General features: G+C 42.8%; 1 protein-coding gene across 7 annotated transcripts in view; it reads right to left on the minus strand.

Annotated features, from left to right (window-relative positions):
• Window positions 1–11,489: 11,489 nt before the first annotated feature.
• Window positions 11,490–18,513, minus strand: part of POU6F1 (POU class 6 homeobox 1) — a 37,718-nt gene continuing 30,694 nt past the window's right edge. For all 7 annotated transcript variants that reach the window (XM_039331954.1, XM_039331952.1, XM_039331957.1 and 4 more), the window contains 3 exons: window positions 16,165–16,303; window positions 15,078–15,252; window positions 11,490–12,673 (listed from right to left, as the gene is read on the minus strand). In XM_039331954.1, the coding sequence (XP_039187888.1) occupies window positions 12,328–12,673; window positions 15,078–15,252; window positions 16,165–16,303 (660 nt within the window). In that variant the 3' untranslated portion in view covers window positions 11,490–12,327. The remainder of the gene's footprint in view (window positions 12,674–15,077; window positions 15,253–16,164; window positions 16,304–18,513) is intronic.

An 18,513-nucleotide genomic window follows, 5' to 3' on the forward strand; every position in this document is an offset into this window, starting at 1 on the left:
CCTCCCGCCCACTCTTCCACTTGACCAATCGAATCGTGAGAATGAAGCCCTCTTCCCCTGCTTTCCATGCCGAGCCAGAGCCTGCGGGGATGAAGTAAGGAGAAGGGGCGGGGTTTTCTGAGGCTCCTTAGGTCCCGGTCTTAGAAGCCTGGGCAGCGTTGATTGGGCGGGGGTGTTCTTCCGTTCGCTTCTACAGCCTTGGTTGTGTTTAGTCTGGAGCAGGGATACGCTGAGGGGGGGGGGGCATCCTACATTAAGCGAAAGTCGGTGAAAACAGACAGACGGAGAAGCATGCGCCGAGGCTATGCTTGTTCAGTGGGAATAGTTCCCTAAGCATATGATTGCAGTGTTGTGAATCTTAAGTATGTTTAATTACGTGATTCAAAGAAAACTCGAAAGGCAGTTTGGTGTAGTGGTTAAAGGCACTGGCCTAGAAATTAGGAGACTGAGTTCTGCCCAAGGCATGAAGCCCAGTTGGGTGATCTTAGACCAGTCACTTTTTCAGCACTGGCAAACTACTTTTGAAATCTTGCCGAGAAAACTGCTGCAACTTGTCTAGGAATCAAGCTCGAAGGGACCCCCTCGGAGAATAAGGCTCATCCTTATGCTTAAGGGTTATGATTTTAGGCACGTCTATTTTAGAGCAAGTCCTGCTTAAATTACGGAGAGTTTTTAGCAAGGGGTACACATGTCCGTTGATGTGTATCTTGCTTGTTTCGTATATATTCATTGGTTGATTTGATTTGCATTTGAATATTTGATGTCATTCTGCTGATAAAAACAGGATCGCCAACATGATCGCCAATGTCCGATAACGGATAAGGCACAAGAAGATTTTTTTAAAAAAAATGAGGAAAAATGCTTTTGTGAGGTGCAATTTTCAGAAAGTCATGCCATAATTTTGTTGTTTTTAAAGTTTGTGAAGACCCCTTCCTTATTTATGGCTAACCAACGCATTTATGCTCTGTATAATCTCAGTTCTGCCACATCCCCATTGTGGTGCCTTTGTCCCACCCCAATCCTATGAATGAAACAGCCTTAGGCTGTGTTTAGCTGCACCAGTGTAAAATTGCATTTTTATGCTTGTTTTGACAACATCCAATAGCACTCTTGAGACGTAGGAAATCTGTTAGACCAGGCAGGTCAAACTGCAGGCCTGCGGGCCGGATGTGTCACACGAAACCGCGCCCACCCCAGTGCCAGCAATGGGGAAAAAGTCATGGTACATCACGCAATGTCACGTGACATCATGAGTTTGATCTGCCTGTATTGGACTTTGTCACCCATTATTTTGGAAGGAGATTATTTAAATCTTCCCTTAAAGAAGACAGGATATAGATCAGCAATAGGACAGTGGGTTTCATAACAGCATAGCTTACAGCTGACTGAAGGATGGGTAGAGAAAAATGCAGCTCAGATGTAGGTGTGTGAGCCAACCACAGGTAGAATTCTGAAATGTTTATTGAAAAGTTGTTTTTGTGCTGTTCTTATGTATGGGAAAGTTCTGTCTAAATACACCCCTGGACTTATGCTCAGATCTTCCCTAACAGCACTGCTGCTTTCAAAGCACTTTGCACACTTCAGATAACATTTGTCTTTGCAACAATTCCTTGAGTCAGAGAACCGAAACTGAGAGGATTGTTTGCTTGAGGGCATGGAGTTTATGGAGAGACATGCTTCTCAATTTTATGTTACACCAATTATACTATTATACTGATAGCATCAGTCAGTGAGATGACATGAGAGATAAATTACGTGTTTTGAAATGTGGGTCTTTTTTAATTAAAAAGTTTTTTATTTATAGTACAATTAAAACAAAAATGTCACATGACATTCCAGAGTAAGTATTCCTAACAGTTTGTTTCTTCTGGTACAAAAACTTAATACATCATTCTTAACCTCTATATAAGCCTCATCCTTCTATGTCAGTGGTTCTCAACCTTTTTAATGCCGCGACCCCCAACCGGTCATAAGTCGAGGACTACTCAACCGGTCGTAAGCCGAGGACTACTCAACTGGTGCAGCACTGTTTGCAGAATGGGACTTTTGGCGGGCTCAGTAGGGCAGAGACAGCCTGGACAATTCCTATTGGCTTTTGAAAGCCAATAGAATTAGACTCCATTCAAGAGTCTATTCTATTGGCTTTCAAAAGCCAATAGAATAAAAGGGAGTAGCACAGTTAAGGAAAAGGAGGAAAAAAATGGCAAACTGCGTTGTTTGGCGACCCCCGTGAAATGGTCATTTGACCCCAAATGGGGTCCCGACTCACAGGTTGAGAACCACTGTTCTATGTAATACAATTAAATATACAATTATATGTACAGTTATATATATATTTCAATCCTATCGTTAACTTGAGATCCGAGCAGTACTCTTTAATTCATACCAACGGTAAAATTTGTCCCAGATTTCGAAGTATTCGAGTTCTGTCTTGTCCTTCATAATCATTGTAAGCCTGTCCATCTCAGCACATGAAAGGATTTTATAGAGGATCTCTTCTTCCGTTGGAATTCCTTTATTCAAATGTGGGTCTTTTTATGATTTGGTCTCTCCATCAATCTTAAGCTTGTTCTTTCATGGTCATTGACAAGATGCTGCCACGAACAGGTTGTAGTGTGGTCCCATCTCCATTAGTCCTTGGTAAAGGCAAAAGGATATACTGTGTTTCCCCAAAAATAAGACCGGGTCTTAATTTTTTTTCCCTCCAAAAGAGACACAGGTCTTATTTTTGGGGGGTGTCTTTTATACTCACCTCTGGCACCAACAGCCCCGCCCAGCCGGTCCACTTCTTCTGAGCGAAGGAGCAGCTTCATTCTGCAGCTGCATTCTGGCCTGCATTTTGCAGCCAGGCCTTTCCAGAGGGCCTCTGCGGCCGAGTACCGAGCTATGGATTCAATCCATAGCTTGGTTCTTGACTGCATAGGTCTTGCAGAACCAAGCTATGGATTGAATCTACAGCTCGATTCTCGACTGCAATAGCCTTCTGGAAAGGCTTGTGACTGAGAAATGCAGGCCTGGCTGCAGAAGATGTGGCAGAAGAAATGGGCTGGCCAGGAGAGGCATGGCTCCACCTCCCCCACCCCTGCGCTAGCTCGATTTTTAGGTGTGTGCTTCACCGCCAAAATTAGAGATTATTTGGGGGGGAGGTAGGGCTTATATTAGGCCAGTGTTTCCCAAACTTGACAATTTTAAGGCATGTGGACTTCAACTCCCAGAATTCCACAGCCAGCATTGCTGGCTGTGGAATTCTGGGAGTTGAAGTCCACGTGCCTTAAAATTGTCAAGTTTGGGAAACACTGTATTAGGCCCACCCCCCAAAATCAAACTAGGGCTTATTTTCAGGGTAGGCCTTACTTTTGGGGAAACACAGTATATATGTGTTTGGAAAAGCATTAAGAACTGAGTTCAAAATGTTCCAAATTAGATACTCAGGATAAGGAGAAATGTGGCACTTATAATCCTTTACCCTTCCTCAGTTGTGAGAACTCCTGGTGGCTTTTTTGGTAGGAACAACTGTAATCTTCCCATCTTCTTCCCTCTTCAACCAATACAGGTGATTTATTAGCCTTCTCTGGATTTTTTGATCATGTAGTTGCACACCCTTATATATGCCAGATATAATCAATAAGGGCATCAGGAATACAACATGCAGATAGTCCTAGACTTGCAACAGCTCGTTTGGTGACTGAAGTTACAACAGCAGTGAAAAAAGTGACTTACGACGTTTTTCACACTTTTGACAGCTGCAGCATCCCCATGGTCACGTGAGCAAAATTCAAATGTTGACAACCAACTCATATTTATAACAGTTGCAGTGTCCCTGGGTCATGTGATCACCTATTGTGGCCTTTTGACAAGCAAAGTCAATGGGGAAGCCAGGTTCACTTAACAACCGTGTTATTAACTTAACAGCCGCAGTGATTCACTTAACAACTGTGGCAAGGAGGGTCGTAAAATGGGGCAAAACTCACTGAACAAATGTCTCACTTAACAACAGAAATCCTGGGCTCAATTGTGGTCGTAAATCGAGGACTACCTGTCTTTATAGCTCTTTATTGAATATAGACAAATCTATTGCAATGCAGTAGGTGTGAACTTAAATGGACTCCAGAAGATGGTAGAGGACAGGAAGACCTGGAGGAACGTTGCCCATGGGGTCGCAATGGGTCGGACACGACTTCGCAATTAACAACAACAACAACAACATTGCAATGTACTATATAGCTGATACCCTGTATATAATTTATCCAATTTTGTTTTTAAAAAGTACAGGTTAAATATGGTGTGAGTAAGAATAACTTTTCTGCTTTATTCACTTCTTCCCATTCCTAAAATGCTCTCTGGGGAACCTGATCCAACACCTTTTAGGCATTTTTTTTTCCTTTTCTGCTATTCCACCCAACCCCCAGCTTCTGTTGGAATACCAGTTGAACTTCCTTTTATATTTCTCTCCTATGCTTGTTTCTGCTGCTTTCATGTTGTTATTGTTTTTAAAGTTATGTTTTAACTATTTTTTTATTAATTGCTAGTTAATCAGAGTGCATCTTTTGGAATGGCTGTTTTTTTTCTCCTAATGCAATAGTCTCCATGAAGATTTCTTGTAACAATAGTCTTTTCTATTAATTATAAAAAAATGTACTTTTTGATGACTAAACCACATTTCTAATTAGTTGTACCTATTGATATGGAACTAGTATTACAAAGAAAGGGAAGAGAAAAATGCTTTTTTCTATACCACTCAGAGGAAACAGAATTGAAGACTAGCTGTAGAGAACTGGAGAGATGACCTTGGAGAAGGCATGCAAAGTCAGTTAGCAAAACATGAACTCAGCCCAGAAAACAAGATAGAATGAACAAGAAACTTAAAGTGACCCTGCTCTGACTCATTTTAATATAAGAGCCGAGGGAAGGAAAAACCTTCGCAAGGTTTCAAGATTCTGGTTATTATAATCTTGGTCAATGGATTTCCAGTATTATTATTTTTTGTGGAGCACATTTCCTGACCTGACATATTTTGAGTGTTGATAGTAATCTGTCATCTCTCTTCTACCCACCCCCATTATAAATCTCGAAAGATTTGATAGCTCAATCTGAAATATGTTTACTTAAAAATGAGCAATACTGAGTTTCAGTGGAATTTCTTCCCAGGGAACTGTGGTGTGGCTGAGCAGACAACTTGATGTCCAAGTATCTTAACTATAAAATAAATGTATAAGCTTCGGATCCATAGATGCAGTCCTTTCCCCTCTGCCTAGCTGACCAGCATAGAGGGTGGATCATCAGGAAATGGGTCACCAGACTCCTGCTGCCGTTAGTTGCAAGACTATGATGTGGCTGCCTTTTTGCTATTGACAACAGGAAACCAGTGATTTGCATTGGATCATTGGCATGTGGGGGAACTACGAAGAATTTTTTGTATGATGTGCATGTCTGTGAAGGGATCTTTGTGTGCTTGTGTTTGGTTCTCTGACCATCTGATATATACTCTTGGTGTATACGATGGTTATAGTCTTTAGGGTAGCAGATGTCCCAAAGATCTCGGAATATTTTTGAATTTTTTTTCAGAACCTGACGAGTTCAGATCCAGATAGAGGCAATACAGCACTGGAAATCTGTTCCTACCATCCCTCCTGCAGCTCTTTCCAACACTGGCAAGATATATATGTATGTATGTATGTATGTATCTGTGTATATGTATATATATATATATGTGTGTGTGTGTGTGTGTGTGTGTGTGTGTATGTGTGTGTGTGTATATATATATATATATATATATATATATATATATATATATATATATATATATATTTTATTTTCTGAGGTTTTTGCGGGTATTTGTATGTAGGTCTTTGGTTGTTCGGGTTTTCTCCCGCGTAAAATTGGAAGTGTCTTGGCGACGTTTCGACAAAGTCCCATTCGTCATCTTCAGGCTGGTGCTTTCAGCTTCGTGCTTTGAGCAGCTGAAAGCACGAAGCTGAAAAACCAGCCTGAAGATGACGAATGGGACTTCGTCGAAACGTCGCCAAGACACTTCCAATTTTACGCGGGAGAAAACCCGAACCAAAGACCTACATATATATATTATAATATATATATATATATATATATATATATAAAATATATTAAACAATAAAATATACGAACACCAGGAAGTTACAAAACTATAAAAAGTTTTAATAGAATAAAACCAGAATAAAACCAAGCTTTCGCTGGCTTCTGCCAGCATCATCAGGGTAGTGTCCAGTTGATGGGAGAAGCTATTTATAAATGTGGTGCTCTTTGCGCCCGGCTTCTTGACCTCGTCATGGGTCCCTGCAGGTGGATTGGCTGGGACCCACGACGAGGTCAAGAAGCCGGGCGCAAAGAGCGCCACATTTATAAATAGCTTCTCCCATCGACTGGACGCTACCCTGATGATGCTGGCAGAAGCCAGCGAAAGCTTGGTTTTATTCTATTAAAACTTTTTTTAGTTTTGTAACTTCCTGGTGTTCGTATATTTTATTGTTTAACATGAGTCTACCCAGGAATCACCGTTTTGTTTTTAATATTCTTAAAAATAATATATATTATATATATAATATATATTTTATATATAATATTATATAAAAACTAAAAGGAAGTTGGGCTCAGGGAGCTGTGAATCCCACATTGTCCCAGTGTGCATTCAGGATCGTCATATGTTACACCAGTCTCAGTGCTGGCATGAGGAACTGAGGGAGGGAACAGTTATCTTCTACCATCAAGGCATTGCAGTTCTCTGAGCATGGGAACTAGAATAGATGTTTGCCAAATACTGCAGACCAAGATTTGGCATCAAGTGCCTCCTGAAATCAAGAGGAAAGTTAGGGTGAACAGCATCAAGGAGGGCCTGCCATGTTTCTACTGATACAAAGTTCGTTAATGTATGTACACACCCTGTTTCCAAGTTTCTATTACTTGTTTTCCTTGCAAAGTTTCTGACTAAAAAATAAGTTGTGAGACTCTAGCTTTCTTGGATAGAGGACTTGGCACAGTCCTCTGAAAGAACAGGTTTTGTTTTCTTCCCATTTTCAACCAGAAAAAAATCAGATACGTGTTAGTCTAGACCAGTGGTTCTCAACCTGTGGGTTGGGACCCCACTTGGGGTCGAACAACCATTTCACGGGGGTCGCCAAACAACGCAGTCCGCCATTTTTTTCCCCTTTTCCTTAGCTGTGCTACTCCCTTTTATTTTATTGGGTTTTGAAAGCCAATAGAATAGACTCTGTTGAATAGTCTAATTCTATTGCCTTTCAAAAGCCAATAGGAATTGTCCAGGCTGTCTCTGCCCTGCTGAGCCCGCCAAAAGTCCCATTCTGCAAATGGTGCTGCACCAGTTGAGTAGTCCTCGACTTACGACCGGTTTAGTCCTCGACTTACGACCGGTTGGGGGGTCACGGCATTAAAAAGGTTGAGAACCACTGGTCTAGACCAGTACCTTGCAGTATGCACAACCTCTATTAACCTTTACATCAATACAATAATCTGTGTGCTAGGAAATATTAGAGAAGGCTAATGGATGAGCCGTACCAGGTGAAGAGGGAGGAATATTAGTTTTGTGTTATGCTTATAATACTATGCTCATATTATGTTTTCTGTTTATATGGCATTTGAAATGTTTAAAAGACAAGCATGACTGAGATGTAAACTTAAAATGCCTCCTCTCAACTTTCCTTTAAAATTCAATTCCTTTTCACTTTTTCCTTCTTCCATCTTACTTTTTACCATCACATCACAATCCCTGTATTTAGTTATTGGTAACCCAAAGATTTTAACATGCAATTTTAGGAAGGGAAATCCTTGTAGATGGAAATGTAGAAAAATGATTGCTGAGATAAACTAAAGATGATGGTTTGTCAACATATGCTTAGATAGTAATTGAAAGACAGCATATTGATCAAATTCATTGGACCAGATCCTGTTCCATATTTTTTCCCAGAATGTCTTTCTATACCAGTGGTGGCGAACCTATGGCACGTGTGCCAGAGGCGGCACTCAGAGCCCTCTCTGTGGGCACGTGCACCATGCTCCGGATATGGTAACCGTCCCTCTTCAACCAGCTGCCTGCTAACTCTCCGAAGTCCCACATGGCTAGATGCATCCCAGCACAGCTGGTTTCCCTCCCCCACATCCCATCCGTCCTGGCCTTGCATGCTCTCCTTTTCCTGGACACGACCCACTGCATCACCTCCTCAGCTGTTGGCTGTCTGTCCAGCTGAGACAGCTTCTCTGAACTGCTGGTGGCGGGCTACAGAGCCCCAGAGTGCACCAGTCAAGGGGCTGGCAGGCTGTGGCTGCTGACAAACACTGTCAGCCCCCATGCGCTTGCTGGCCTGTGTGCGGGGGCCGACGGTGTCAGGCAGCAGCTGCCCTGGCCCCTGCCTCGCCTTGCCCTGCGACAATGGCACCCCCGCCTTGCCTCATCTCACCCTGCAAGATGAGCCTCCTCCCCACTGTCCCACCTGCCAGAGACCTCCTGGATCTCCCCCAAACCTGCCCGGCCCCCACAGGCATTCCTCCCCACGAGCAACATCAAGGTGACCACGCCCACCTTGGACACACCCACCCAGTGTGCTGTGACCACCGCAGCCACGCCCACCCAATGGGCCACAGCCACCCAGCACCCAGTGATACATAAGTGGGTTTTGGGTTGCAGTTTGGGCACTCGATCTTTAAAAGGTTCACCATCACTGTTCTATACTATAAAGCTGCCATGCAATTTACACATACCAAAAAAAAAAATAAAAAAAATCTAAAAGTCAAGATATGCTAGTGAAAATTTCAAAAATCTGCAGGAGGTAAACTAATTTGTGAAAATTTTAAAATCTTGCTTTCAAAATTCGATTCTGACAATCCTTTCTAATATAAACTTAAATTATTATTACTTTTAAGGCAATCAAAACCGCAGCTTGCTAAATGCAACTTTTTACATCCCTTCCCTCACCTTAATATTCCTAAATTGAGTGATTTAAATTAAAAAACAAAAACAAAAAAATGTTTTGCAAAAAAAATTAATTTTGGAACAGTGAGGTGGAGAACACATACCCTTTAAAAAAAATTAACTTCAGTTCTGGTAGGAAAAAAAATGACTTTATTTAATGCAGTGTGGAATAAAAGAATCATTTCCCCCCCTTGGTTGCATTAATAGACCTCCCCAGACACTCACTTTTTTACGTGCACAGTGATAATACAATTTTTGCATTATTTGTAATGCCACGTCAATTGTGCATGTATTGGAATGGCATTATGTCATGAATTACCCATCAGCAGTTCTCTTTCTTGATGCAAGATTGTTACTAAAAATAGAGAAAAAAATGATTGTTTCTCCCTAAGAAATAAGCTCTGTGCTACAGTGTGTAATTCAGTTCATGTATTTTTAAAAGTTAAAAGTAAAATGTGTTGAATTGTCTGAAAAACGCTGGTGAGGCAGGAAGAGGAATCAGACTGAGGGATTCAACAGGGAAAGATTAACTCAAGTTTTAAATGCTGAATTAATTTTTGTCGATACCTGTAGAGAATTGGGAAGATGATCTTGAAAGAAATTCAAGAAATAATTTTTGCCTAGGCAGAGGGGGCTGAAATATTTTTTCAAGATTTGAGAAAAATTAGAAAGTGGCCTAGGCAGATATCTCTCTGATGTACTGGAGTATAAGTAGTAGGCTGGGGAGGAAGGTACAGCAGAGTCAGACTTGCAAGATTCTGTTATTATAGCCAATCTCAATAAAGTTAATTCTGGTCTTCCTATAATTGATTTCCCTGTGTGGCCTATCAAGTGAGGCTGACATAATGTGATTTCAAGGACACAGCCATATTCATCCCACCCTCTTTAATCAATAGCTTCTCTGTGTAGGGCAGCTTCAAAACTGATGTGCGTGCATGTGTGCGTGCGAGGCCATGCACACTGGCGCAGCACTAGCAGCCCCGTTCACGCATGCGACATGCGCTGATGCCCCCCCACAGCAGCTAGCGGCCTGTTCACACATGTGCAAACGGGCTGCGCAAACTGCCCAGACTAGCGGCGCATGTGCAAACAGGCTGCGGACACCCGCCCCGCGCTAGCATCGTTTGCGCCTGCACACATGCGCTAGCACGAGTGGGGGAATGCACACCCACCCTTGTGAGCACCGGCCAGCATTTTCCACGGCCCGATGGCCAAGAGACCACGGCCCCGTCCGCAGACCATAGATTGGGGACCTCTGGTGTACAAGATGGCATTTTCACATTCTTTTCAACGGAGTCCTTCCATGAAGCAAGAACTTATTGACACCCTAAACATGTACTGCTAGAAGAAGGCAAGGTACCTGCTGTGACTCCCACCTGTCCTAGTTCTCTAAGCTCTGAAAGTAATTGTTCCAGATCCAGACCATCTGCTCAAGAGGTTGAACAGCCCAAAATCTTGCTGGATTTTGGAAAGTCATCAAGGGGTAGAACACCAGCCTTCTACAGGTAGTCCTCGACTTACACCTGTTCCTTTAGTGACTGTTCAAAGTTACAATGGCACTGAAAAAAGTGACTTATGACCTTTTGTCCCAGTTATGACCATTGCATCATCCCCATGGTCATGTGATCAAAATTCAGATGCTTGGCAAGTGGTTCACATTTATGACTGCTGCGGTCTCCCGAGGACATGTGATCCCCTTTTGCGACCTTCTGACAAGCAACATCAACCGAGAAGCCAGATTCCCTTTACAACCAGGTTACTAACTTAACAATTGCAGTGATTCTCTTAACTATGGCAAGAGAGGATGTAAAACAAGGCAAAATTCACTTAACAAACCTCTTGCTTAACAACAGAAACGTTGAGCTCAATTTTGGTCGTACGTCGAAGGACTACCTATCTGCAGAAGGTCCCCAGCTGAATCCGTATTGCAGGTAATCCTCATTTTAGCAGTGACTGGAACCACCGACACTGTTGTTAAGCAAAGCAGTGGCTTACTGAAATCACGACTATTGTGAAAGTGGTTAAGTGTGAGGACTGGTCATAAAGAAGCTACTTTTTCATCACCATTATAACTGCAGATAGTCATTAAACAAGGACTACTTGTATTACCAGGTACAGTTGAAAAAACTGCTTAAAAACTCTTAAGTTGAATTGAACCCAAGCAAAGCTGACATTAATATAATGGATGGACGAGTGTAAGGCAGTTTTCTGTGTTCCTCTTTTGTTATTACTCGGCTAGATCTTCCTTGCTCTATAGCCGTGGTGGCAAACCTATGGCACGTGTGCCACAGGTGGCACGCAGAGCCCTCTCTGTGGGCACGCATGCCATCGCCCTAGGCCTTCAGCTGGGTTTTATAAAATCTTTTCGCTGTAGGCCTCTGCCACCATGTGCAAAAAAAAAAAAAAAAAAAAAAAAGTTCAATCAATCAATTTCAACTTCTTGCAGGGAAAAAAAAGATCTCGCAAAGTTGGAATTGATTGATTGAACTTTTTAGTCCCACCCAATCTGCCATTACCACCACAACCACGCCTACCCAATGGGCCACACCCACCCAATGGGCCATGCCCACCCAGCACCCGACGATGCATAAGTGGGTTTTGGGTTGCAGTTTGGGCACTCGGTCTCTAAAAGGTTCACCATCACTGCCCTATAATAAGCTAGGCCCGGGACTACTTGTTACTTTTAGTGCTGCTCTGCTGGCATGAGATTTCCAAGACATAAAATATCCCTCCCTCTTTCTTCTCAGCATTCTTCTGGAAGGGAAACTTTAGCTGGCAAATTAGTCTTAAAATAAAAGAATCAACAGGGAGCCAGGATACTAAACTTCAAGATCTTGGTGGATGAAAAAAAAACTTCGGTTTAAATAGTGCTCTCTCGTCATAGTCATATCCATACGGAAAGGGAAATATAAATTACGCCACAGTTCTGCTTAAGATAGGATTTCCTGGATGGGAAACGATAGGTGTGGCTATGAAAAGTGGCTCAAATAAAAGACGGGTTTTTTTTCCCATCGTTCCTGGTGCTATGCTGGTGGCAATCCTAATGCCACCTTCGAAAAGAAAAAGAAAAATGCACACAAACTAGACGAGGAGAACCTTGTCCCTTTAACCGACCATGATTTGTCTTGACACAGAAGGAAGCTAAACGCCAATGGACTCCTAAGTCTTCACAGCTTAGTGCAACTTCCGGGAGGAAGGAAGCGGCTGTTGAATAGGCCGGGGCACAATAAAACACAAGGAGATCCGACTTCCCCTCTTTCACTTCAGTCATCACTATAAACAGGTGGCAGGGGCAGGGGAAACTTAGCCACAAAGTGCTTACAGCAGCCAGGTAGGGAAAGGGAGATTCTCACTTTGAGCTCCAGCCCTCAAGGGATCTGAAAGACGTTGAGTTTGCTGGTGTTTTTGAGTGTTTGTCGCCGGTTGCAGAACCAAACCCGGACTACCTCCCGGTCGTAATTGAGCTCCTTGGCGATCTCGGTGATTTCGTGGCCAGTGGGGAGGGTGTTTTTCTCAAAATAAGCGTTGAGGGCCTCAATGGCCTGCGGGGTGAAAGAGGTGCGGCGTTTCCGCTTCTTGGAAGGCTCCCCGCCCACAAACTCCATCAGGTTCTGCTGGCCTTCCTGATTCCGAAGCTCAGCTTCACTCAGCCACTTCTCCAGGACGGGTTTCAGCTTCTGGGCACTCTTGGGAGTGATGTCCAACTTTTCGAATCTGCAAAATCAGCAGGAATCATTGAGGAATGCAGGGTGGGCTTCTTGTCCCTACCGCTTGCTACCCAACCCTGAGGAAATAAATATCCTCGATGCTCAGGTTTGATTCATTAGTCGCTTAAGGCAGGGCAGAGCTCAAAATGAGTGGGTTCCACATTGTCTCTTAGAAATACGAGGGTAATTCGGAAATAAACCTCCTTTTGGTTATCAATAACAGGCACGCACAGATGCAGAACTTTTATTATACACTTTAGAAAACTACAACATTACTTTTCGACATAATCACCATTCAAATTGAGGCACTTGTCATAACATCTTACAGGGTTTTAAATTCTTTAGTAGTAGTCGCTCGGCGCCAAATTTATTTATTTATTTATGAGACTTATATACCGCTTTAAGTGCGAGCACTCTCTAAGCGGTGTACACCAGTAAGCCATGTGTATATATATATATATATATATTTACATTACCCCCAACAATCTGGGTCCTCATTTTACCTACCCCGGAAGGATGGAAGGCTGAGTCAACCTTGAGCTGGTGAGATTTGAACCACTGACCTGCTGAACACAGTCAGCTAAAGTAGCCTGCAGTACTGCACCCTAACTGCTGCGCCACCTCGGCTCTAGGCTATAAGCGGGTTGATCAAAAACATTGCAATGGAACTGCTTCAAAAGTTCTTGGGTGCGTCTAGCAGTGTGCGAGCGAGCATTATTGTGAACCAACACCACACCAGAAGTCAGCATGCCTCAACGCTTTTTATGGATGGCTCGTCTGAGTTTTCGTAACGTTTCACAATAGACTTCTGAATTGATGGTCGAACCACGCTCCATGAACTTCACTAGCAGTACTCCTTTGGCATCTTCACATTTGGCCGGATTTTCTATGGCACCACTTCCAGTGTGGTGTTGGTTCACGATAATGCTCGCCTGCACACCGCTAGACACACCCAAGAATTTTTGAAGCAGTTTCGTTGGGATGTTTTTGATCACCCCCCTATAGCCCAAATTTAGTGCCGAGCAACTACTTCTAAGGAATTTCAAACCTTGTAAAATGTTATGACAAGTGCCTCGGTTTGAATGGTGATTATGTCGAAAAGTAATGTAATGTTATAGTTTTCTAATGCGTACAACAAAAGTTCTGTATCTGCAAGGGTCTGTCATTGATACTCAAACTGAGGTTTATTTCTGAATTGCCCTCGTAACTGCCATCGTAACAATAATTCCACTTAATTCAGAATTAGAAACCAATATGGAATCCTATTGTGAAGGAGCGTACACCTTGAGGAGCTGAGGGGGAAGAGATCTGGCAGAGCTTTCCCAGAGTAAGAGACTGCACAGTTCCCAGATGGATGTGGGAAGGGGGGGAGAGGTTCAGTGTATCCAATCTACAATCTGGCAAGAAATATCTAGTAGTTAGAATGATATAGCTTTAGTTTGACAAGATTTTGTACATCAGGTATAAGCAAATAAAGGATTGAACTCAACTGGACCTCACTGTCTCATCTAAGGGGTTGGATCTAACACCTATTTAGGGCTACATTATTCCATTTGGGCTGCATTTAGATACTCACTAGATCAGTGGTTCTCAACCTCTGGGTCGGGACCCCATTTGGGGTCGAACAACCATTTCACAGGGGTCGCCAAACAACGCAGTCTGCCATTTTTTTCCCCCTTTTCCTTAGCTGTGCTACTCCCTTTTATTCTATTGGCTTTTGAAAGCCAATAGAATAGACTCTCTTGAATGCAGTCTAATTCTATTGGCTTTCAAAAGCCAATAGGAATTGTCCAGGCTGTCTCTGCCCTGCTGAGCCCGCCAAAAGTCCCATTCTGCAAACGGTGCTGCACCAGTTGAGTAGTTCTCGACTTACGACTGGCTGAGTAGTCCTCGACTTACGACCGGTTAGGGGTTGCGGCATTAAAAAGGTTGAGAACCACTGCACTAGATGATAATCAAGAGACACAAACAACTCTTAGCCATGGTGGCACAATGGTTAGAATGCAGAACTGCAGGCTACTTCTGCTGACTGCTGGCTGCCTGCAGGTTGGTCCTCACCGGCTCAAGGTTGACTCAGCGTTCCATCCTTCTGACCTTAGTAAAATGAGGGCCCGGATTGTTGGGGGACAATATGCTGACTCTGTAAACCGCTTAGAGAGGGCTGTAAAGCACTGTGAAGCGGTATATGTCTAAGTCTAAGTGCTATTGCTATTTCTATCTCTTTTGCTGCCATGTAATGGATATCTGGATTTTTGCAGCCTAGATACGATTGCCCCATCTTATTGTTTTGATGGTACTGAGCTACTTTAAAGAACTGGGAAGGAGGAGGCCTAGTGTTGGTTCAAAAGAAGACTCTATTGAGGGCTGCATTCCACCCAGAATCATCTGCACAGGGAAACAGACTTGCTTACCTGCAAATAGCAGATTGGCTGTACGCAGGTCCTTCAGTGGCAGTTAATGCCTGCCCCACCTGGGTTTGGGTGAGACCCAGAGAGAGACGTCGAATCTTAAAGTTCTTGGCAAACTCTCTGATCTCCTCCAGGTTTATGCCATCTTCCTCACTTCCGCTATTTGAAGGTTGAGGCTCTGGTAGGAAAAAGAGTGAAAAAGACACCATTATTTCATTTTGCAGTTTTTTGACTAAATTGCACTATAAATCCTTTCTCCTGCAACTACATGTATCTTTCATGCCACTGGGATTTTATTTCAAAGCAGTTGAGTTGTGATCTGAAAGTGGGGGACATTTCCATCAATCTCTTTAGGTCACACCCTAGTCTCCTTGGATTATGTGCTGGTGGTTCTCTTTCCTGACTGAGTGGTTGGTTCTAGTCCAGGGGTAGGCAACCTTGGCTCTTTTATGACTCAGGAATTCTGGGAGTTAAAGTCCACGAGTCATAAAAGAGCCAAAGTTGACTACCCCTGTTCTAGTCAGTTGAAGAGGTTGAGCCCACAATCGCTCCGTAACAGGGTGTCGCAGGGCTCAGCTCTTGCCCACTTTTTATTTACGATCTATAGTAAATAAAGCTGCTGAGAGGTGTCTATCCTACGGAGCAGGTTGCCTTTATAAATAATGGGTATAGCAATAAAACCTGGCTCTGGGAAAGAGAATCTGCAAGATGTTAGATTTTGGAATTCACTCTGTTGGTCAACGTCATTACCACCTATATTGTTTATTAATGTTGTGTTGTTCTAGTCCTCTGTTTTTCTGTATATGTGCTGTTCGTTATTAGGAGTAGAGTGGCACAATAAAAAAAGTAATATTATACGTGGTTGTGTTTTTTTTGGTTTGGATTAACACTTGCAGATGTCACCACCAGCAGCTTTTTTCTCAGCAGCTGTAGGGTGTATAACAATGCCCCTTTAAGACAGAAATGGGGCAACCCACTTCATGGTTTTTCTACCATAAATGTTCCACGTACGTGATCATGAACCAGCCTCCATTAATGGTAGCCTCTTTCTCTGCCTGCCACAAGATCGCAGGGATACCAACATGCTTACTTGAAACCAGCTGGCTGACAGTTGGTGTCTCTGAGCAGATGATGGGGACAGGAGTGGAAGCTAGTTTGGATGCTGGGGGAGGACTTGCAATGACCACAGTTGGCTGTGAGAGAGCTGGGGCGGGCTGAATTGGCTGGACCTGGCAACGGAGCAGAAGAAAGCAATATTCAGACCAAAACCGTTCAATACTGCTTTTACTGATTTAGCTTGGCTGCCATTTTTTTTACAGGTAGCCCTTGACTTACAACAGCTCATTTAATGGCCATTCAACATTACAACGGCACTGAAAAAAAGTGACTTATGTCTGTTTTTCACGTGACCCTTGCAGCATCCCCAGGGTCACGTGGTCAAAATTCAAGATGCTTGGCAACTGACTCCTATTTACGAAAGTTGGAGTATCCTGGGATCACGTGATCACCTTTTGCGACTTCTGACAAGCAAAGCCAATAGGGAAATTAGATTCACTTTACAACCGTAGTTATTAACTTAACAACTGCAGTGATTCGCTTAACAGCTGGGGCAAGAAAGGTTGTAAAATGGGGCAAAATTCACTTAAAAACTGCCTCACTTAGCAACAGAAATGTTGAGGCTCAGTTGTGCATTGCTTGTAGCTTTTTTGAGAGTTTTGCAACCGCCCAGAGATATCTGTTTGAGATAAACTGAATGAATGAATGAATGAACAAAATGACTATGAATGAAGAATGGCCTAATGAATCATGATGCCGGTTGCAATCAGGGTCAAAGAAGGCACATTGGCCAATGAGAATTGTACCAGGTAGGAAATACTGTACATTTACCTTTGTTTATTTTGTGTGATTTATACTGTTTGAATAAAGTTAGCATATCTTGACTTTCAAGTGCATGCTACAAGAGCTCTTACTTGAAGAGTCAGCGCCCGGCCTTCTCATTTCCCAACTGAAATACCAAGCATCAGATCAGCCAATTAGATTCTAGCTCAGCTGCAGGGCACTCCTGTCGGTCTTATAAAGTAATGGTCCATAGCAGTGTTTCCCAAACTTGACAATTTTAAGGCATGTGGACTTCAACTCCCAGAATTCTGGGAGTTGAAGTCCTCATGCCTTAAAATTGTCAAGTTTGGGAAACACTGGTCCATAGGTATCAGCTAGTCTATGCTAGGCATCACAAACTTCAGCTACAAAAGGAATAGGATCAGGTTTTCCGGAGCTTGGTGCTAGAAAGGAAAATGGATTGGAGGGAGGACATTTTAGAAGTGGTCTGCTGGCTCTCAAAACACTGCTTCTGTTTTCATCTCAATCCAGGATGGTATTATTTCAATCAGGACTCTCTCCACACGGGCCTTAGTTGATAACCTGAGCACCAGCGTTGCTATATCTAGCATATAAATCCCGCATTATATTACCCAGACACAGATATATTTCATGCCTCAAGCAACACTTGACAAGTGGCTATTTTACACATTCAGCTATCAAGTCATCAAGGGTCAGGGGCCAAGGGAAGATGTTTTGCAGCCTGAGGCAGAACAGGAAATGCTATTCCTGCTTCCAGCCAATTTTGTGATACCTCTGGCTTGATTAGCTAATTTGACAGGTGAGATGCAACATCCCACTGGTCTGCCTCCTCTTCCAGAGCAGTAAAAATAATAAAGTGTCTTACATTTTAATATGTTTTAATTTTCCATAATGATTGTTTTATATTTTTTATAATAATTGTATTTATATTATTGTTATTCTTATTGATGTATGCCACCCAGAGTAGCTTTTTGTCAGATGGGCGGCTGTATAAATGTGATTGACAAACTGGATTATTAGTCTAAACCATATGAAGAATGGTTGAAGGAATTGGGTATGTCTAGTTTAATGAAGAGAAGGACGAGGCGGGACATGATAGCAGTGTTCCAATATCTCGGGGGCTGCCACAAAGAAGAGGGATTCAAGCTATTCTCCAAAGCGCCTGAAGGCAGGACAAGAAGCAACGGGTGGAAACTAATCAAGGAGAGGAGCAACCTAGAACTAAGGAGAAATTTCCTGACAGTTAGAACAATTAATCAATAGAATGGCTTGCTTCTAGAAGTTGTGAATGTTCCAACACTGGAAGTTTTTAAGAAGAGGTTGGACAACCATTTGAAATGGTATAAGGTTTCCTGCTTGAACCAGGGGATTGGACTAGAAGACCTCCAAGGTCCCTTCCACGTCTGTTGTTCTGTTAAATAAATAACCTGGAGCTCTTTCATGACTTTTCTAGTTCAACAATCTATCAAAAGCAGTAGGCTCCCCATTTCTATTTAATCCAACATGTTCCACTTTCCTTTCTCTGTAGGTGCCTCTTTGGGCATCTCGGTAATTTTGCTGCAAGATCCCCTGGTGATTT

This window comes from Crotalus tigris, unplaced genomic scaffold (genome assembly GCF_016545835.1).
Source record: "Crotalus tigris isolate CLP2741 ecotype Arizona unplaced genomic scaffold, ASM1654583v1 scf7180000024441.2113493, whole genome shotgun sequence".
In the NCBI taxonomy this organism is placed as follows: Eukaryota; Metazoa; Chordata; class Lepidosauria; order Squamata; family Viperidae; genus Crotalus; species Crotalus tigris.